Source organism: Leuciscus leuciscus (genome assembly GCF_965113295.1).
Source record: "Leuciscus leuciscus genome assembly, chromosome: 20".
Lineage (NCBI taxonomy): Eukaryota > Metazoa > Chordata > Actinopteri > Cypriniformes > Leuciscidae > Leuciscus > Leuciscus leuciscus.
In genome coordinates this window covers 30,029,384-30,047,828 of record NC_138744.1, presented here as the reverse complement: position 1 = coordinate 30,047,828, position 18,445 = coordinate 30,029,384, and the positions used below count along the sequence as shown (strand labels likewise).

General features: G+C 42.2%; 1 protein-coding gene across 2 annotated transcripts in view; it reads right to left on the bottom strand.

Moving 5' to 3' along the window:
- The window catches only part of adamts16 (ADAM metallopeptidase with thrombospondin type 1 motif, 16), an 84,943-nt gene that overhangs the window by 52,745 nt on the left and 13,753 nt on the right, over positions 1 to 18,445 (bottom strand). For both annotated transcript variants that reach the window (XM_082150257.1, XM_082150258.1), the window contains exons 4-10: positions 17,169 to 17,517; positions 16,481 to 16,683; positions 15,235 to 15,318; positions 12,955 to 13,114; positions 9,672 to 9,777; positions 9,446 to 9,583; positions 5,101 to 5,254 (exon numbers count right to left, since the gene is read on the bottom strand). In XM_082150257.1, coding sequence (XP_082006383.1) covers positions 5,101 to 5,254; positions 9,446 to 9,583; positions 9,672 to 9,777; positions 12,955 to 13,114; positions 15,235 to 15,318; positions 16,481 to 16,683; positions 17,169 to 17,517 — 1,194 coding nt within the window. The remainder of the gene's footprint in view (positions 1 to 5,100; positions 5,255 to 9,445; positions 9,584 to 9,671; positions 9,778 to 12,954; positions 13,115 to 15,234; positions 15,319 to 16,480; positions 16,684 to 17,168; positions 17,518 to 18,445) is intronic.

Genomic DNA, 18,445 nt, shown 5'->3' with positions numbered 1-18,445 from the left:
GCACAAGGATTTGCCTGGTCGTGAGCATCCTGAACTGTCGCTTCACAAGCACTTTGTTCAGTTGCCTTAGATCTAGTATGGGTCTGAGACCCCCGTCTTTTTTCGGTACCAGGAAGTATCTGCTGTATAGCCCTCCTTCGCTCTGATCTTGAGAGAGGGGTTCTATGGCCCCTTTTCTCAATAGTTTCGTCACTTCGGCTCGAAGTAGATGTGCTACTTCTGTTTTTACCGTGGTCTCGACGCGCGCCACATAGCGGCGAGGGCGTCGGCGAAACTGCAGCGAATAGCCTCTTTTTATAATGTTCAGCACCCACTTCGAAATCCCGGGCAGCTTTGCCCATGCGTCTGCATGGATAGCTAGGGGTCGAATACGAAGCGCGCTCCGCTCGCTCAGCGATGGAGAAGCTTCTGTGTGCTGTAACACAAGCGTGTCGCTCGTGACATTTGAGGCATGGGGCGCGCTGATGACAGCGGGCAGATTGCCCGCGCTCGACTCCTCTACGGTGGTTAACCGCGAGGGGGAGGGCTGGGCGGTTCCCGTGGGAACTGTCATGTCTATGTGTGGATGTGGGCGCGGGACAGCGGGCACATTTATCACACCGAAAACATCGTTCGCTTGCGTGAAGCGAGTGCACGTTGGTTTCGTTTTTACAGAAACCGTGAGACATGCGTAACGTGGTGTTAGTGGGCACTGGGTAGTGGGCACATTCACCATGTTTGAAGCGCAACCGACCTGAGTCGGTTTTATGTGCGCGAGCCCTGTGTGACAGGCTGTGCTTATGTGTAGGGATGGGCACTGGGCAGTGGGCATTCTTACTACACACGAAACACCATCGGCCGTGGCCGGGACACCAGAAAATACGCTCTTTTGGGGATTTATCTGGGTAGACGTGAAAACGGCATTTGTGTGCAGGCAAGCGGGTGACAGAACCGACTTGTTGGCTGCAGAAAACACTGGAACAGTCACATTTTCTGGAACTGGACGAGCGAATAGCTTTGGTGTGAGTCCGGCCGCAGCGGGACTGGAACACCGTCGTTTTCCTAGCTGTGCTAGGACGACTTCGGGGCCTCGGGCTTCACCGTAACCTTAGGTCGCGGGCCGCGTCCTGCGGGGCGGCGACCGGATGAGCGGGAGCGCGGTCTCGCGCTTCTGGCCTGGCGGCGCTGTGAAGTGGAGGCAGTGGACGGTGGCTGTGGCTGTGAGCTCTGAGCAGACGGTTTCGCACGGCCTGCTGCAGAGCTGGAGCGCTTCGGGAGGAAGTGCTTCATAGCCTGAGACGCTTTCTGTACCTCTGCGAATCTCTCCGCGAAATCTTTGACGGAGGATCCGAAGTGGCCTGCGGCGGAAAGCGGGGCGTCGAGGAACGCGGTGCGCTCAGACTCGGCCATTTCCGAGAGCGTCAGCCATAGATGTCTCTCAGACACGGTGAGAGAAGCCATAGTCCGTCCAATGGCTTGCGCTGCGGACTTAGTAGCACGAAGGGCGAGGTCCGTGGCACTCCTTAAGTCCGGCACGCAGATCGCGTCAGGTCCTTCCTCATCCAGCTTACGGAGGAGATCGGCCTGGAAGATCTGGAGCGTTGCCATGGTATGCAACGCTGACGCAGCTTGCCCGGCGGCGGAGAAAGCGCGGTGGAGCAAGCTCGACGTCGTGCGGCAAGCTTTAGAGGGTAGGGCCGGCTTAGCGCGCCGTCCAGCGGAGGGCGGGCATAAGTGGGCCGCTATCGCCTCTTCAACCGGCGGCAGCGAGAGGTATCCTTTGTTCTTGGCATCGTCAACGGCGGAGAATGCCAAAGAAACAGCAGGACGCACTCTAGCAGAATAGGGGGCGCTCCAGGACTTGGCGACTTCTTCGTGTAACTCAGGAAGAAAGGGCGCCGGTCTGGACACAGGTGAAGCGCGCTCCCCAGGCAGGAAAAATCCATCCAGCCGGTTGTGAGCGGGCTGCTCAGGCGAAGACCACTCGAGGCCGAGGCTCGCCGCGGCCTGTGCGAGTACTCGCATGAGTTCCGTCTCTATGGAAGCTCTCTTGCCTGACGAAGTGCGGGCAGGGGGCGCGGGGTCCTCAGAGCCCGCCCAATCCTCACTGCCTGACGCCAGGATAGAGCAGGAATCATCCTCTCCCAGCAGGGCTTCCTCATCCGCGATATCAACGGAAGCGGCGGCAGACGGCGGCCGCTGTCCGTCAGGAAGCGAAACAGAAGAAGCCGGGGAAGCAAGCGGGCGAACCGGCGAGCTTTGGCGGCTGAGGGAGGGTTCCGGGGCCCGCTGGGCACGGCGCTTTTTACGGCGCGACGCCGCGGCGGGCGGGGGAGCAGTCTCGGTGAAGACGGCTAGGCGAGTCCTCAGAGTCGCCATTGCCATCAGCTCGCAGTGAGGGCATCCGCCGTCAGCGAGCGCGAGAGCTGCATGTTCCTCACCCAGGCAGGAAACGCAGATCACGTGGCGGTCCCCGTCGCTGAGTGTGGCTCTGCACGAGCCGCAGGAAGGCATCTTTAAAAAGACGCTAGCTCTTTTAGAAATGTGTGTCGCAGCGGCGACACACACACACAGAAATACAGTGTAATAAAGAGAAGGATATAAGCGCCGGAAAGCGCAGCAGGAAGGCAGGAAGGCGGCGCGGCCAGCGACTTCAGTGACTCGTCCCGCTGAAGGTGCTCTCTCTCGACGGCGCGGCTCCTAATCCAGCTCCAGCGATGCGTGTGCTTCGCTTGAAGGATGAAAAATCAGATAATAGCTGCCTGCGAGCGATATTTATAGGCCTAGACCACGCCCATTTCGGCGGGACGTGACGCAGCGGGCGCGAAGTGCCCTGATTGGGTCTGACGTCACGCCAGGCCTCGCTCGATAGGCTGCTGCAGTTGCCGCAGAGCAGCCAATAGGCGCGCGAGCTGTCTCGCCTATGTCTGCATTGCTGCTGCAACGCGTTTTGCATTATTACAAAATTAAGGATAATTTTTGGCTTCAATATCTCGCGGAAAAAGGATTTTCCCCTAGCGTAAGATATCTTACGCAGTACGAGAGACCTCTCGTAAGAGAACAAGGTGTTCAAATTTTAAAGACGTGGCACTGCGCGGCGTTTTTCTCAGTGCGCGACCCTCTTTATTCTTTGTTTTGGTAATGTTTGAGGATCTTTTTAAGGGAAGGGCTTTGATAATGATGCCATAACCCGCCAAATTGGCTAGCGTGTTGATATGGGTTACCCGCCACTGTGGATTTTCACCCCTATTTGGCCGGTTGGCGGGTGTTAATTTCAAACCCTGCATACAATGACTATAAAAAGTCTATAAAAAATGGCAGGTTAGAGATATGAATCCAAGACAAATCATGTCAGATCTTTTTCAAATTCAATGTGATGTTGAAACCAACAATGTAACAAACAAATATATATTTTTGTAGACTTTTTAGCCATTGTACATTCTAAATTATGAACAGTGGAGCTTGCTGAACAGCCATGCATGTGTGTTGTCAGGGCCATATCCTAAAAAAAAACCATGATTATATAGAAAATGTGGCACATGTGTGCTGTGGTGCAGCGTGACAGATCTCTCCAGGCCTCAGTGAAGTGACCGCGAGCACTAGTTTCTGTCTCAGGTGAGGCATTCCTCTCAATCACACTGTCACGCTTGATCCCTGCTCTCCTTGTGAACCTGGATCAGCTTCCTCTTTCCAAATGATGACCATAACTCCATGATAAGAACCACACAAATGGATTCTTATCAGTTTGAAATAACTTTAACCGTAACGCAGCTCAGGCTGGATCAAATATATCAGTCTAATGTTCCCGTTGAGAAGACATTTGAAGCTGCATACGTACCCTAGTGAAAAATAGATATACTAAAATTGTTGTTTTGAGCTCAAACTCACTTCATTTTGATACAGATTTCGGAAAACAAGACTTAACCCTAGTGAAAAATAAATACCAATTTTATGCTACGTATACTACAAATACGTTTAATAATAAATGAGTAATAATTAATACATTTAAATGTATATCAGTACGTCTAAAGCTATATGAATGCAAATGTACATATGTATAGTATACCTAATATAAAATAAATGTTTTTTAAATAAATGTTTCCATAGTTATTTTTTCACTAGGGCTAGGCCTACCAGATAAAAAATTTGTGGTCAGTAAGATTTTTTTCTTTTGAAATAAATTAATATTTTTATTCAGCAAGGATGTATTAAATTGATCAAAAGTGGCACTAAAGGGACTTATAATGTTTTCAACATTATAAATAATAATAAATATCTTCTTCTTTCAAACGTTCTATTCATCAAAGAATCCTGAAAAATCTTGGTTCCCACAAAAATGTTAATCAGCACAACTATTTTCAAAATTGATCATAATCAGAAATGTTTCGTAAGCAGCAAACCAGCATACTAGAATGATGAAGACTGGAGTAATGATGCTGAAAATTCAGCTTTGCATCACAGGAATAAATTACATTTTAGAAAATATTCACATTGAACACAGTTATTTGAAATTGTAATAATATTTATATTAATATTATTATTATTTTTGATCAAATAACTTTTGAACAGTAGTGTATGTTTGGAAGTTGGTGCACTAGTTACAACCAGTGTTCTTAACTAGCTTAATCAACAAGAATTCCTTGACCAACTAGCTTCACAAGAGCAAGCTTGCTTGAGCAGAAAGTTTTGTTGGAGAACAGTATGTCTAAGCAGACCAACACTAAACCAGCACTAACCTAGTTAAGCATGTATCAGCATGGAAACTCAAGTGCTCATAGAAACGTCCAAATCGGAGGTAATAACGGCTGTTCCTCTGATTTTGGTCAAAGTAAAATGCATATGCCGGGCAATTTCATACATATTTTATCATTCACGTGTAGTAGTTTCGTAGCATAAATATTCGCATCATTAACAGGCTAAATAAGCAGTGTTTCCTGTCAAGATTAAATAGCTTATTTTACAATATTTACACAATGGTATTTACACAAAATTTAGCAAGAATGTGTCATGTGGTGCCATTCATGTGCACTCAACTCATGAATATGAAATTTCTGACATTACTTTTTTCAGAAGTGATTTCATTGATAAAACAATATGAAATATTGATATTAATGGCCTTGCCTTCTTGAAGTCCAGAGTGCACAGTTTGGCTTTCTCTCCAAACTGCCACTTGCACTGCGTGTCGGCATCGTACAGCTCTCCAGGAAGTTTCTCGGGGTATTTGTACTCCTGTATGGCGTTGGGCTCATCAGATAGACAGGTGGCCTGGGCGGTACTGAGACAGAAACACAACTGTAAAACAGCTTGACTCTTGTACAGTAGAGATGGACACCATGACAACATAACAACAGTAGTTCCCCTGGCTACATTTAGAGATTTCTACATTTAGACTTTATCATGACGTATGTTATTCAACGCTGCCGTTATTGTACAGGCCGACAGAGAGGCTCCGCTTGTAAACGATATCAAGGATCATGAGAAAGTATTTTACATTGTTTAATACCGTGTGTTTTACACAATCAGACATACAGTGAAACCCTGAATGAGCTCTGAGTAGTTTAGCAGACGCTCCGGGCCACTCGCCCGCACAATGACGAGAGTGTGTCAGTATGTGAGAGTGTGTGGGATGTATATTTGTAATGGGGGTCACATCAACTAGTCTATTAGTTCTATACTATATAACAAGCACATCCTGTAAAAACATACTAATAGAGGTGATCAACCAAAATAATGAAAGTCAAAGTCAAGTCAAGTCAAGTCACCTTTATTAATATAGCGCTTTTTACAATACTGATTGCTTTAAAGCAGCACTGATTGGACAGAAAGTTGGCACACTGCTGCTCCCATACAATACTTGAGTTTAGGGATGCATGAATTGGGGGAAGTTTTTACTTTTCTGAATGACTAGTTGACTAGTAAAGATGAGTAGTCAACTGAACAGTTTGTATCTGTACATACAGATGCTGTTGTTACAGAACAGTGCAATATAAAGTTGAAGAACATCCAGCTATCCCAGAATCCCTCTGTGTTTCAGTGGATACTGTGAAGGGAAACCCTGTCCTTTTCCGCTCCTGCTTCCAATTATCTGGAGAAGGATCAATGAAGCAGCATCTGGCCCACAGAGGCAGGAATGTCAGAGTCAGATGAATCTGATTCAGTTCCTCATCACCACTCAGTTTTCCCAGTGTCACCTCTTTAAGTTTCCCCCCAGATTAAGGCGACCGGCAGCTATAAGACAGACCTGCTCGAACCAGACCCGGCCAGACTCCCTTTCAAGCTCTGTTTTATTAGTGAGGGGAGTGATAAAAGCGGAAGGCTGTGAAGAGGAATGAGAGAGGGTCTGAAAGCAGATCAGGCTTTAGCTACTTGAAGGTCTTGTGATCTGTAGGCTGTGTGTCGATAGGCACATGGTGACGTAGGTGAGGCTGCTCATGAGGAATGAGAAACAGATGGGAGGACAGCTGACGGAGAGAGCATTGCCGTATTTGTCGGCAGCACACTGGGGTGTCTTGGGTGTGGAAAGAGAAATAAGGGAGGATCATTCTGCAGTTTGTCGCCTTCAGATGCCGTGGAAAAGCTGTGGGCTCACAGGCAGACTCTGGTGACACTAATGCCACTGTCACACTACAGGTTTTGGTACATATGAATTTGATTAACCATGCAGTCTGATTGGATTGATTGGTTGGTTCATTACGTCAAGTTGCAACACTTACGGCTTCAGGATGCTAAATGAGGAACTAAATGAGATGGAGAAACTCAAACCACAAACTTTGGGGAGTCAGCAATAAAGCATCATGGTCCCATTCATTTTTAATGGAGAACTGAACTGACTAACTAACACGACGTAAAGGCCAAGTATGGTAACCCATACTCAGAATTTGTCCTTGTCCTTTAACCCAACCAAATTAGTGCACACACATTAGGAGCAGTGAGTAGTGAACACACACACACTGCAAAGCGTGGACACGCACACCTGGAGCAACCCCATTTTTGCTGCGGTGCCCAGGGAGCAATTGGGGAAAGGACACCTCAGTCATTTCCTGCCAGTATTGAGAATCAAACCTGTGATCTTTGGGTTTTTAGTCTGACTCTCTATCCATTAGGCCACGACTGCTCTATGAGGTCTGCAGACAGTGACCATTTTTGACCAGATGTAGGCATGTCCAATTTGAGAAAGTTGAGAAAAGTTTTAATATTATGGAAATAAAGGGCAACTACCAATGCGAGTGAAGTCAGTGGAGATCATATGATCAGTTTCCTGCCAGGTAATGTGTCGTCAAGAGAGTCAGAGTATCAGTCAGCGTATGTTATTGGGGAAATAGAGTGCTGCAGTGATGTTGTATTTTTGTAGGCCAACCCGGAAGTTAGCATCACTCTGGTTCCCCTGACAAAAACCCAATAGGATTTTTTCCCCCCATTGACACACACTATTAAGTGTATGATTCTTAAGGATGTAGTCTTTGAGGTTTGCTTTGTCGCTAATTTCCAAAACAAATTTGATTTTGTTTTGGAATTTGAAAATATCTTGAGCTTCTTTTAACCACAGACCTTTTTTAGGCATTTGACCAAAAGCCCATAAAAAAAAACAACAACAAAAAAAAAACATTGACTTCAGGATAATGGAACTGTAAGTGCTAAAACTCGTTTACATGGTTTGGCCTATAAAAATGCGTCATCCCTGCAGCACTCTATGGCAGAGTGCTTATTTTTTGCCTTTGCAATCTAATGGAGGTCTCTCCAAAAGTTCAGCTGAAAATGGACCTTGTCCAACTGCAGCTCCCGCACAAGCTAGCGGCCTTTACTGAGTTTGCGAGTTCCATGAACTCAGAACATGCAATGACATCCGAGAATGCTCTACTGAACTTGAGCACTTTACATTTACATTTATGCATTTGTCAGACGCTTTGCATTCAAGGTATACATTTGATCAGTTCATACATTCCCTAGGAATCTAACCCACGATGTTGACATTGCTAGCACCAATAGTTCTATGGTTTGAGCTACAGAAAGCATACTTTATGGAAAGTTTTTTTTTTTTACATTTACTAAATCTCAAGACTGACAGGAATCCAACTGCAACTCTGCCGTGCAAAGGCAAAAGACCGTAACTTCGCTTTTGGTCGAAAATGAGTTATTGAGATTTTTGGCACATTCAAGACCTCCTTTATCATGTGGATAAGTATCTTGAGTCAATTCCGTAGTTTTTTCGAGAAAATAATGGGTTGTCTTAACAGTAACTTCCAAAAGCCCATAAGAAACCAAGGTAGAACACCGTAACACCAGTTACCGCTCTTTGGCTTTGTTTTGGAACGCTCAAATTGAGTTACGGTACTCTGCCTTTGTTTAGCTGCACGTCAATATGAAGTTACTGTGCCGGTGTTCTGTCAAATAATGATACCTATTAAATTGTACGGTGTTCTGCCTTTGTTTCACTGTCCATTAAAATTCATTGAAATTATGCTACGGTGTAGCCTATGTACTTTGTACAGCTTCCATCAGTCCCTGTAACTTGATGTCCCCAGAGCTTTGTCCTGCACAAACGCGGTCAGAACGTTATGGTCTGAACACGCTCCATCTGCAAACGTGCAAAATCGATCGCGAAGGATATGCAGAGGTGACAGAAAAGCACTTAAGCCCCGCCTCACCCAGTTCGGGTACCGGACCTGGTTGAAACACTCATGCATCTAGCTGGCAGAGTGCCAAAACTTCGCTGGCGCCTTCAGCACCGCCCTAAACATGGTCGAGCCGACGCGGGAATAATATATCACAGGGAGTGTTAATAATGAAGCGGGCATATTGGTGCATACAACATAATGAAGCAACAAGTGTACTGGTGCATACAACATCAGACCAGCTGTTACAAGCGGTTTACCTACAATCACAATGCCTGGCAAGGAAACCCCTACTCTCTCCTGCTGAGGCCTAGAACTACTGATTCCAGCTCGCTGCCAAGGAGCTTCGCCCAGATGAGCTCATCATGATAACCGAGCACGAGGCCGGTTCATTTGACACCTTGGTTAATTTAAGGGCAAAAGGTCAAGCTGATCCACTTTCACAAGCACAGACGTGGCTCTCAGACAGAAAGTGACATTTAAAACCTGTTGGAGCTGCTTGGTTTTACATATCACAACCAAAACAGCACTACAAATACTACTTTTAAAAGATGAGGTTGGTGTCTAGACTCTCACTGGGCTCACGCTGGGTGATTCTGCATGGATGACTAATGGACAGGAGATGCTCAGTAAAGGGCATGTTGTTAATCTTTGGACTGTTTTTCTAATGCCACTTTGTGCTGCCAATGGGTAAAGCATTTGATTTTGGCATAGTCTCTCCACGTGACTGAAAGTTTATTACAGTTTCCACAACACTGTAATTGTATTGATGCATTGAAAAGTTCATGATACTGCCTTTTCGAAAGTGTTATTTGGGAAACAGTTCCTAGATGTCAAAACAAGTCTTTACTCACCTTAGAAATCTGTTTAGATATTGTCGACTACAGGATGACCATGAGAATAAACCATTATGTCCAGCCAAGGTGGGAGACATAATGTTTCCAACCGACTTCTTACACACATTGCCTTCGCCATCGTGGACCATTCCAAAGCTGTGGAAAACAAGGCTTTCATTGATCCAATACAGGCAACTGGATATGAGGGAATCTAATAGAGGTTCATTATAAATTTGACTCTTACTTGTGGCCAGATTCATGGGCAATTGTGAAGGCCAGACCTAGTCCCGTGTCTTCATTGATCGTGCAGCTGCGGTACTTACTGCACATTCCACTGATTGGAGCAAAACCTGAAATTGAAACAATGAATGGAAGGATGAATGAATTTATGAATGAATGAATGAATGATGATGGCTATATAAGTCAAGCCAACAACTTGTATAAGGGGCCAAAGAGCCTGCAAAAATAAATATATACCTGATCATCTCATATCGTCGAACTGTGTACCGCAGTTCAAAAGTTTGGGGTCGGTAAGATTGTTTAATGTTTCTTAAGTCTCTTATGCTCACCAAGGCTGCATTTATTTGACAAAAATACAGTAAAACAGTAATATTGTGAAATATTATTACAATTTAAAATAACTGGTTTCTATGTGAATATATTTTAAAATGTAATTTATTCCTGTGATAGCAAAACTGAATTTTCAGCATAATTACTCCAGTCTTGGACACATGATCCTTCAGAAATCACTCTAATATGCTGATTTGCTTATTATTATTATATCAACGTTCTTTGATGAATATTAATTTGAATAGAACAGCACTTATCTGAAATAGAAATCTTTTTAAACTTTATGAATATCTTTAATGTGATTTTCATAAGATTGCTAACTGCAAACTTTTGAACAGTAGTGTCCATAATCGAATTAAGTGAGACGGCAATAAACATAAGAGTGTGAGATAAAAAAAAGTGGTGGACTGATGTAATCAGATCAAGATTTCGAGAGTATTTGTTTCACAACTGCCAGTTCAAGATAAAGATCAAATCCAGTTGTTTTGAGTCAGTCGCAGGAAATCTGAACAGATATATGAGTTACTTCAACCAGTATGAATCTGAAACACATTATATGCTATGCCTTCTACAACTAGGAGTAGTATATTAACTGTAGAAGGCATAAAAAATAATAGAAAGGCAACCTCACAAAATGCTTTGAACAATTCTATATGTGTTGCAATACTGGTCTGAGATCTAAGAGAACTGTATTTTATGACAAATTCGGACTTTCTTACTCTTTAATACAAAACCTATGGAGATGAAGCCCAGTGTACGTTGGAACAAAGTCAAACCCCAAAAGGACCAAAGGAGTCTGATTTATTTTCCTTAGATTTAATCGCTTAAAATATGTGCTGTTTTTTGACACATACGCACCAAGTGATAAAATACTTGCATGTATTGCACAAATGTGTTGTACCAGATTATGTTGTGATTTATTTGTCTTCCAGCCTTATTGAAAATCGTATTTAAAAATAAAAAAAATAAAAAATCACATACTTTACTAAAAATGTCTTTCAGGGCCCATTACAATTGATTTATTTCTAAAAGGTCCAAAAAATTTTTTATTTATCATATGTAATGTTATATCTTTCAATATTTCTTACTCTCAAGAAACTGTCATATGCAGAAATGATGCATGAGGGTAATTCATGTTGTATTCAGTGGTTTTCTCAGACTAGCGGTACGGTAAAGAGTGTACGGTTGTATCAAAGGTTCGGCGTAGCTCTTTAATCATCCAGTCCATGACCTGTGAGGGACGTGAAATCTCCCATGACCCCCTGACCCCTTCACCTCCAAGCGTGAGCTGTGCGAGCTGCAGTCTGCGCTCAAGTGTTAATCATTGACACTCCACAAATGTTGTGTTCTCAGCACCCTTTGAACTGCGGCCTTGCATTTGAGGGGCATGGCTAGCTTTGCTAATGGGGTTAGGGGTTAGCAGGGAGAGATTCTTTTATGTGGCACAGGGTGGAGAACACAGCTCGAGCTCTCATAGGAAACAGGTTATTAGAGAAAAAGGTTGTTACTGTACCTCTAATAATTTGGCAATTTAGCAGTAGCTTAAGTGATGACTAAGCGCAGTCATCACCAGACAAACAGTATATTTTTAGGTCATTAATCTTAAATGTCACACCACACCTATGTTTTCTTACTCTTTTGTACAGGTTTACAATAAAACCTGACATCAGCATAAAAGTTTTTGTTTTTGTTTTGTACTGTCACATAGTGGTGTAAATAAAGCATAAGTGAAGGCTTTCAGTAACTTATGCCTAATGTATAAATGCGATATTCACTATCAGCCATTATTAATTCAAAGGCAAAAGTGTCCAATAATAGGCCAGTTACATACAAGACTAGTATTGGTTAGGGCTGGGAGTTACCATTGACCTCCCAGTTCAATATTATAACAATATTTAGATGCTAATTCAATATGTTTTTTTTTTTTAATGCATTTAGCATTTTACACATTGTGGTTCTCAATGTCCAAGATATAAAAAAATTAAAAATTAAAAAACATTATAATACAGTAGTACTGTTAAAACTACAAAAAAATGTAAAGAAATTAAAACAATGATGTGTAGTCAACTATTTTTCAGCTAATCTTAAGAAACATTACAAGCAATAAAACAAAGAGTGCTTTCAACGTGTAACTGCAGAGGGCTTTAAAGCTACTAAAGTTTGTCAGACATGAGCAGTGAGCAGCGTTTCTTTATTTCTCAACATTAATGCAGTTTGATTATTAGTAGCCTAATGGCATCATAAACAGTGCAAGTCTCTTTGAGTTGCATTTACACTGACTTTCAGACTAACATTTTACATTTATATTTAAGCATTTGGCACAACTTACAGTGCATTCAAGATATACATATCACCCTGCGTTCCCTGGGAATCGAACCCATGACCCTGGTGTTGCTAGTACCATGCACTACCATTTGAACTACAGGAACGCTATGTTTTAACATATTATGTTTTGTTCTATTATATCTGTTTACAATACGTTAAAGGAATGGTTGACTTCAAAATGAAAATGTTGTCATCATTTACTCACCCTCAAGTTGTTTCAAACCTTTGTAAATTTCTTTCTTCTGCTGTACACAAAGGAAGATATTTTGAAGAATGTGGGTAACCCCATTGACTTCCATAGTAGGAAAAAAAATACTATGGAAGTCAATGGGGTCCATCAACTGTTTGGTTATCAACATTCTTCAAAATATCTTCTTTTGTGTTCAGCAGAAAAAAATAAATGTATACAGGTTTGAAACAACTTGAGGGTGCAAATGATTAAAAAAATTATTTTGAAGTGAACTAATCCTTTAAGAAGGAACTGACAAATTTTACAAAGGTGAACACTTAGAACATGTATCTCAAGACGCGTTTAAAACTTGAACTTCTTTTAACATGGGGTCTTAAAAACAAAAGACATGGCTGTCAAAGACGTCCTTCAAGCATGTCAAATCAGCAGATGTCGTCCTTACCCAGAGTGTCACATGGTTCATTCTTCCAGGAGCAGATATCCAGACCGGTTAGCAGGATGGCATGATCATGACGGCGACCTCCTCGCCCGGCTAAACCTGACTGCCACTGGCAGAAACTGTTCAGAGTGTGGTCAGCATGATGGTTAATCACTAGTCCATCCTGAGGAAGTAAAGAGTTAAGAGTAGATGTAATTGCATTAAATACTGACTAGAATAATTCTATATAAATCAATAGTGGATTTAACATCAAAATATAACGTCTACTGATAAAATGTATGTTTTTAAGGTAACCTTCTTCCTTTAAATAGGGATAAATATAATTCATGCAATTTTATATTATTTATTTGAAAGAATTAAAAGAGCAGTTTCATGGCTATCCTTGGATTGTTAACTGTTCGAGGATAGTAATGCAATACATTTTAGAGAGAGTAATTAGTTCAGTAATCTAATTACACTGTTGAAGATATTATTAGTAACATACTTAACTCTAGCTGTGACTAGTGTTGGGAGATTAAGACTACATCTAAATTAATCCAGATGCATTTAAAAATGGTCTCCATCCACACGTTTTCAAGTATTTTCCAAAAATTTCTCGTCCACACTGAAACGCTAAAATCATCTTGCCGCGCATGCGTAATAGGCAATATCATAAAAGCACACAAGATGATACAGATAGACTAGACATAATAAAGTTTTCATGCTATTCTTCTGGCATGATCATTTTATTAGCAAAATAACTCACCACTTACTAGGTCGCACTCAATCGCTATTCTACGTTTATGGTCTAAAACACAATTGCCCTCGTCTTTTGTCACAGGACATTGCGAGTAAAATAAGTAACACTTATCTTTAGCAATACTGTGAAAGCAGTGGCAGCTTGTCAGGGGAGGCAAGGCAAGGCTAGCCTACCCAAAGCCTACCCAAAGCCGAATCTGCGAAACGCGAGTCTGAGCGGATAGAGACGGGGAGGCAAATCCATAGCCGGAGAATTGTGCCTCCATTGGTAAAAATAATTAGCCAATCACCATCGAGTATTTCACTTTCAGCGATTAGGAGTGTTGTGAAAAATAACATGACAGAGGAGGCTAGCCTCAACCAATCATCAAAAGGACGTAAATTACGTGATTGTACTTCTACTGCTGATGTACCAACTATGTATGGAGAGTAGAAAATAGTGAATTTTTGATTGCAACAGCTACAAATAAAAAAATTAAGGAAGATCCCACGCCTATAGGCTAAGCTAAGAAATGGGCTACAGCAATCAACTTCACTAAACGGCCGAACATGCTCTTTTAACACGGACAAGGATAAAAGGGTGGATTTTGAATCAAGTGATAGGCTAGGTGAGTGAAAGTGTATTTATAGTCTTATATTTATTATTCTTATACATATATATTCTTATATTTAAAGTCGTGCTGTATGAATGTGTCATTTTCTGTAAATTTGTAATTTGTAAAATTACAAAATTAGCAGTCTAGGCCTACTATACATCGCGAAAACAGCATTTTCAAATTTAGCCACTTGGGAAAACATCTACAAAAATATCTGTTTTCAAAAAGCAATGTCTCAATGTGGACAGAAGGCCAAAATAAAGAGAAAAATATGTGTTTTCAAATGTACCCAGATTAGTGTATATGTAGCCTAACTCAAACTGCTTATCAAGCTCTGGGCAGAACAATTACCGGCTGCCTCTGCTGACCCCACCTCAGTAAATGAGTCTATACTGTGGGTAATTAGCCCCTCATCACTGATCCTGAGTGACTGTTGCTAATTACTCCAATCAAAAGGGGGATGAGGGTAATTTTCTGCATTCCTCGACTGGTGGCTAACGTGAACTTCATTAACATTAGCACAGGTGTATCAGTAACAGAGCCCTTCAGCCGTATGCTGGCCCGCTTTCCCACAGACATGTCCCTCGTCTGGCTGGAATCCAACGGAATGCTGTGTATCCAATTAAACTGTCATCATAAAAACGAGACCTGTTCAGATGGAGCGTCTCAAAAAGAGTGAAAGAGACAAGCCTCTCAAGGACAATAAAATCCACCTTTTGAAGCAATGTTTCATTCGGCTTCAAAGCTCTGTGTTATCTAAACCTCTCATGGTCCATGACGTCAATCGCCTCCAGAGGGCTTTAACTCTCATTCATTTTACAAATATGCACTTGGTGTTGGTGTAAGATATTCATTTTGAACACACATTATCAATGCCATAGAGCCAAGATCTTTTACTCTGTTTTCAAAAATCTCCATTGCAATAAAATTAATAGCACCTTAAACTCACCTGGTCTTCATCCAGCAGTATTAGTCCAACAATTACAACATTGATGTCACCTCCAATCGTGCCATCTTTGAAAAGCGTTGAGACCTTTTTGGAGATGAGAAACAATGTAGAAAAATCAGCATTAGGCTACAGGATTGTGCATAGACGTGGAGGCATCTAAACTCAGTTTGACTTTCTTGAATAGAGCAGTAAGAAGCTTCTGTTTGGAAAAATGAGAAGCGTTCTTCAAAGTGTCATGTCTCTGGAGGCATACCACATGTACTTATGGGAATCCCTAATCCCACATTTCACTGGCCTTTGAAACAGAACTGAAGACAAAGTCCCTGAGATGGTTTAAAGTGCTCAGGGAACATAAATACAAGCACTTAGTTCCCAATACAAGGCCTTTCAGTTCTGCTGTTTTGTCTTTCTTTTCGTTGACACCAACACAAGAGGCGTCCAGTTTGGTTTCATGTGTCAGTATTTCACTGATCCTTTGTAAAACACTTTTAACACACCTTCAAAAAGCCTGAGTTTGATGTTCACAGCATGTAACATGATCCTATTTTGATTACTCAACAATAATGTTTTCATGTGTGCTCAAGTTTTTTTCAGTGTGCTCACCCCAAAGAGACTCACTTTGACTTTTAGCAATCATTAACTAGTCCGTTTGGTCAACCAGATGCTTTGACCTCAACTAGACATAATTTTCCATGCAATCAAAACATACATGAACACAGAAAACTGGGAACTGGATGGATGGATGCATTGATGCATGGATCAATGTAATGGATAGATGGATTAATGGATGTATGGATGGATGGGTGAGTGGGTGGATACATGTATGCATAAATGGATGCATAGAAGGAGGGATGGATGTATGCATGGGATGTATGCATGGAGGGACGGATGCATGGAGGGATGGATGAATGGAGGGATGGATTGATGGATACTTGGATGATGGATGGATGCATGCATGCGTGCAATAAATGGGTGGATGTATGGATGGATGGATGGATGGACAGATGGATGGATTAATGGATGGATGGATGGATGCATGGATGGATGGATGTATGGATGAATGGATGAATGGATGAATGGATGAATGGATGAATGGATGAATGGATGAATGGATGAATGGATGCATGTAATTAATGGATGGATGGATAGATGCATGGATAGAAAACAGATGGATAGATGGATGCATGCATGGATGGATAAATTGACAGATGGACAGATAGATGCCCGGATTCATTATGCATCTTACCATGTTAAGAACAGTAAGGACATATGTGGTTATATTCTCATGGCCATGATTGTCCATCATGTTGCGGTCGACCACCACCAGCGTCTCCACATTCAGCCTCTGGCGTGGATGAGGTTTAAACGTAATGGCTCGCTTCCCTCTGGGCATTAACTTATATTCATCCGGGAAAATATAGATATCTTCCTCAGGAGGTTTAGGCATATCTGAAACACAGGACCAAGACAATATCAACACTAGGTCACAGAGTCAATGCTGGTTCCCCAAAGAAAATGCATTACTAGTTCAGGAAAAAAGCTGAATCTCTGGAAAGCTCAGGCCCATACGAGACATTAATGCACGCCATGTGTGTCAAAATGTATTAGCTGTTACCTCACATCCCACATAAGATTTGGTTACTCGGTTTGTAAAATATTACTCAGGGTTCAAATGCAGTGTGAGGATGTGGTGTTTGTTTAGAGTAGGTGAAGATAATTCATCCCAGACCAAACACAATACAAGATGATGTCATGAAAACATGTTCAAGCTGACCCTTGAACAGCTGTGACCTTTTTACATACGACTGTTGTCTAAAATACACCCCCTCCTCTCCTAATGATCGTCTTTGACAGTCCAGCTACTAGACCTGAACCATGTAATGGAAAGCAACTCTGTTTGAAGGTGCGGTTGGAGAGAGAATGTCCTTACATACATTTCTTCCGTCGTCCACAGAAGTGCTGTCTCTGCCGTGTAGTGTAGTTGAAGTTGTCATGACTGTGTGGGGTACGCTGGGTCTCCTCTGGATCCGTCTGTGTGTGTGTGGTTCTCTCATCTTGTCTGCTGGTTCTCCACAGATATGGGACTGCTGAATCTTTTCTGCTGACCGCCTTTAGCTCAGAAGACCTCCTGGTTCTGCCTTTGCTTGTCTGTGGTGGCATGAATCTCTTGTAGAGGATGTGGGGATGGTGGTCAGATGGTGCTGAGAAGTTCTCCAGAAGTGCCTGATGTGGATGCAGTGGCTTCAGGAAGTAATCCATATCCTGAGTTCTAATCAAACCTGACTAGAGGGAAAACACACTGGTCAATGTCTCGCAGTCTTCATATCCACAACATTAAAGGGGTTCTATTACTGTATGCTCATTTACAAGTTCATAATTTTGTTTAGGGTCTACTAGAATACGTTTACATAATGTAATAAAAATTTACTTTTATTTACATTGTTGCAGCACCTGTTTTCAACCTCTATCTGAACACTGTTTTAGTTTTGGTTTCTTTAAAACCTGCCTTCTAAAAAGAGCAGTCTGCTCTGATTGGTCAGCTGGCCCCACTCTGTTGCGATTGCTCTACCGCTAAGAGCAGGAGTTGGGAACAGGCGGTAATGCCTGGCCCATGCCCACAGCCAGATTATTTTTTTAGCGGTTGGTTCTGAAATAGATCTGTCATGACAGCAACAGTTACTCACAATCACTTTGTCTTCAAAACATTATGCCGTCATACTCACATTTTGCCTTCAAAATAAAAGTACGTTAACGTTTTTGCAGCAATGTTTTATTTTGAGATGAATTGAGAGCTTTTAATTTGAAAAGTTCTGAAAGACATTCAAAAGAGTCTGTGGATAGCTTCGTTGCAGATAAGACACACCAGCTTTGCATTCACAAAACTATAGGATGAACACACAGTTGTCTTTCCATTCTTCTTTGTAGGCTATGCCCTATTTTCGCTGTCTACCTTCCTTTTTAGGCTCTTTGATAGTGCCATTTTTCTCACCAGCTAGCTTAAATGTTAACATCACTCTGCACACGACGAAATAGCATACCTCCAGCACGCAAACAATAAAAAAAATAAAATAATCCAGTTTAGTATGTGAGGATGCCAATGAATAATTCTGAGTGTAAAGGTAGGCTACATCAAATAATTATTACAATAAGTTAGGCTCCATTATGTAACAAGCAAATTAAAATGATACACATTTATTATTCACAATATGGA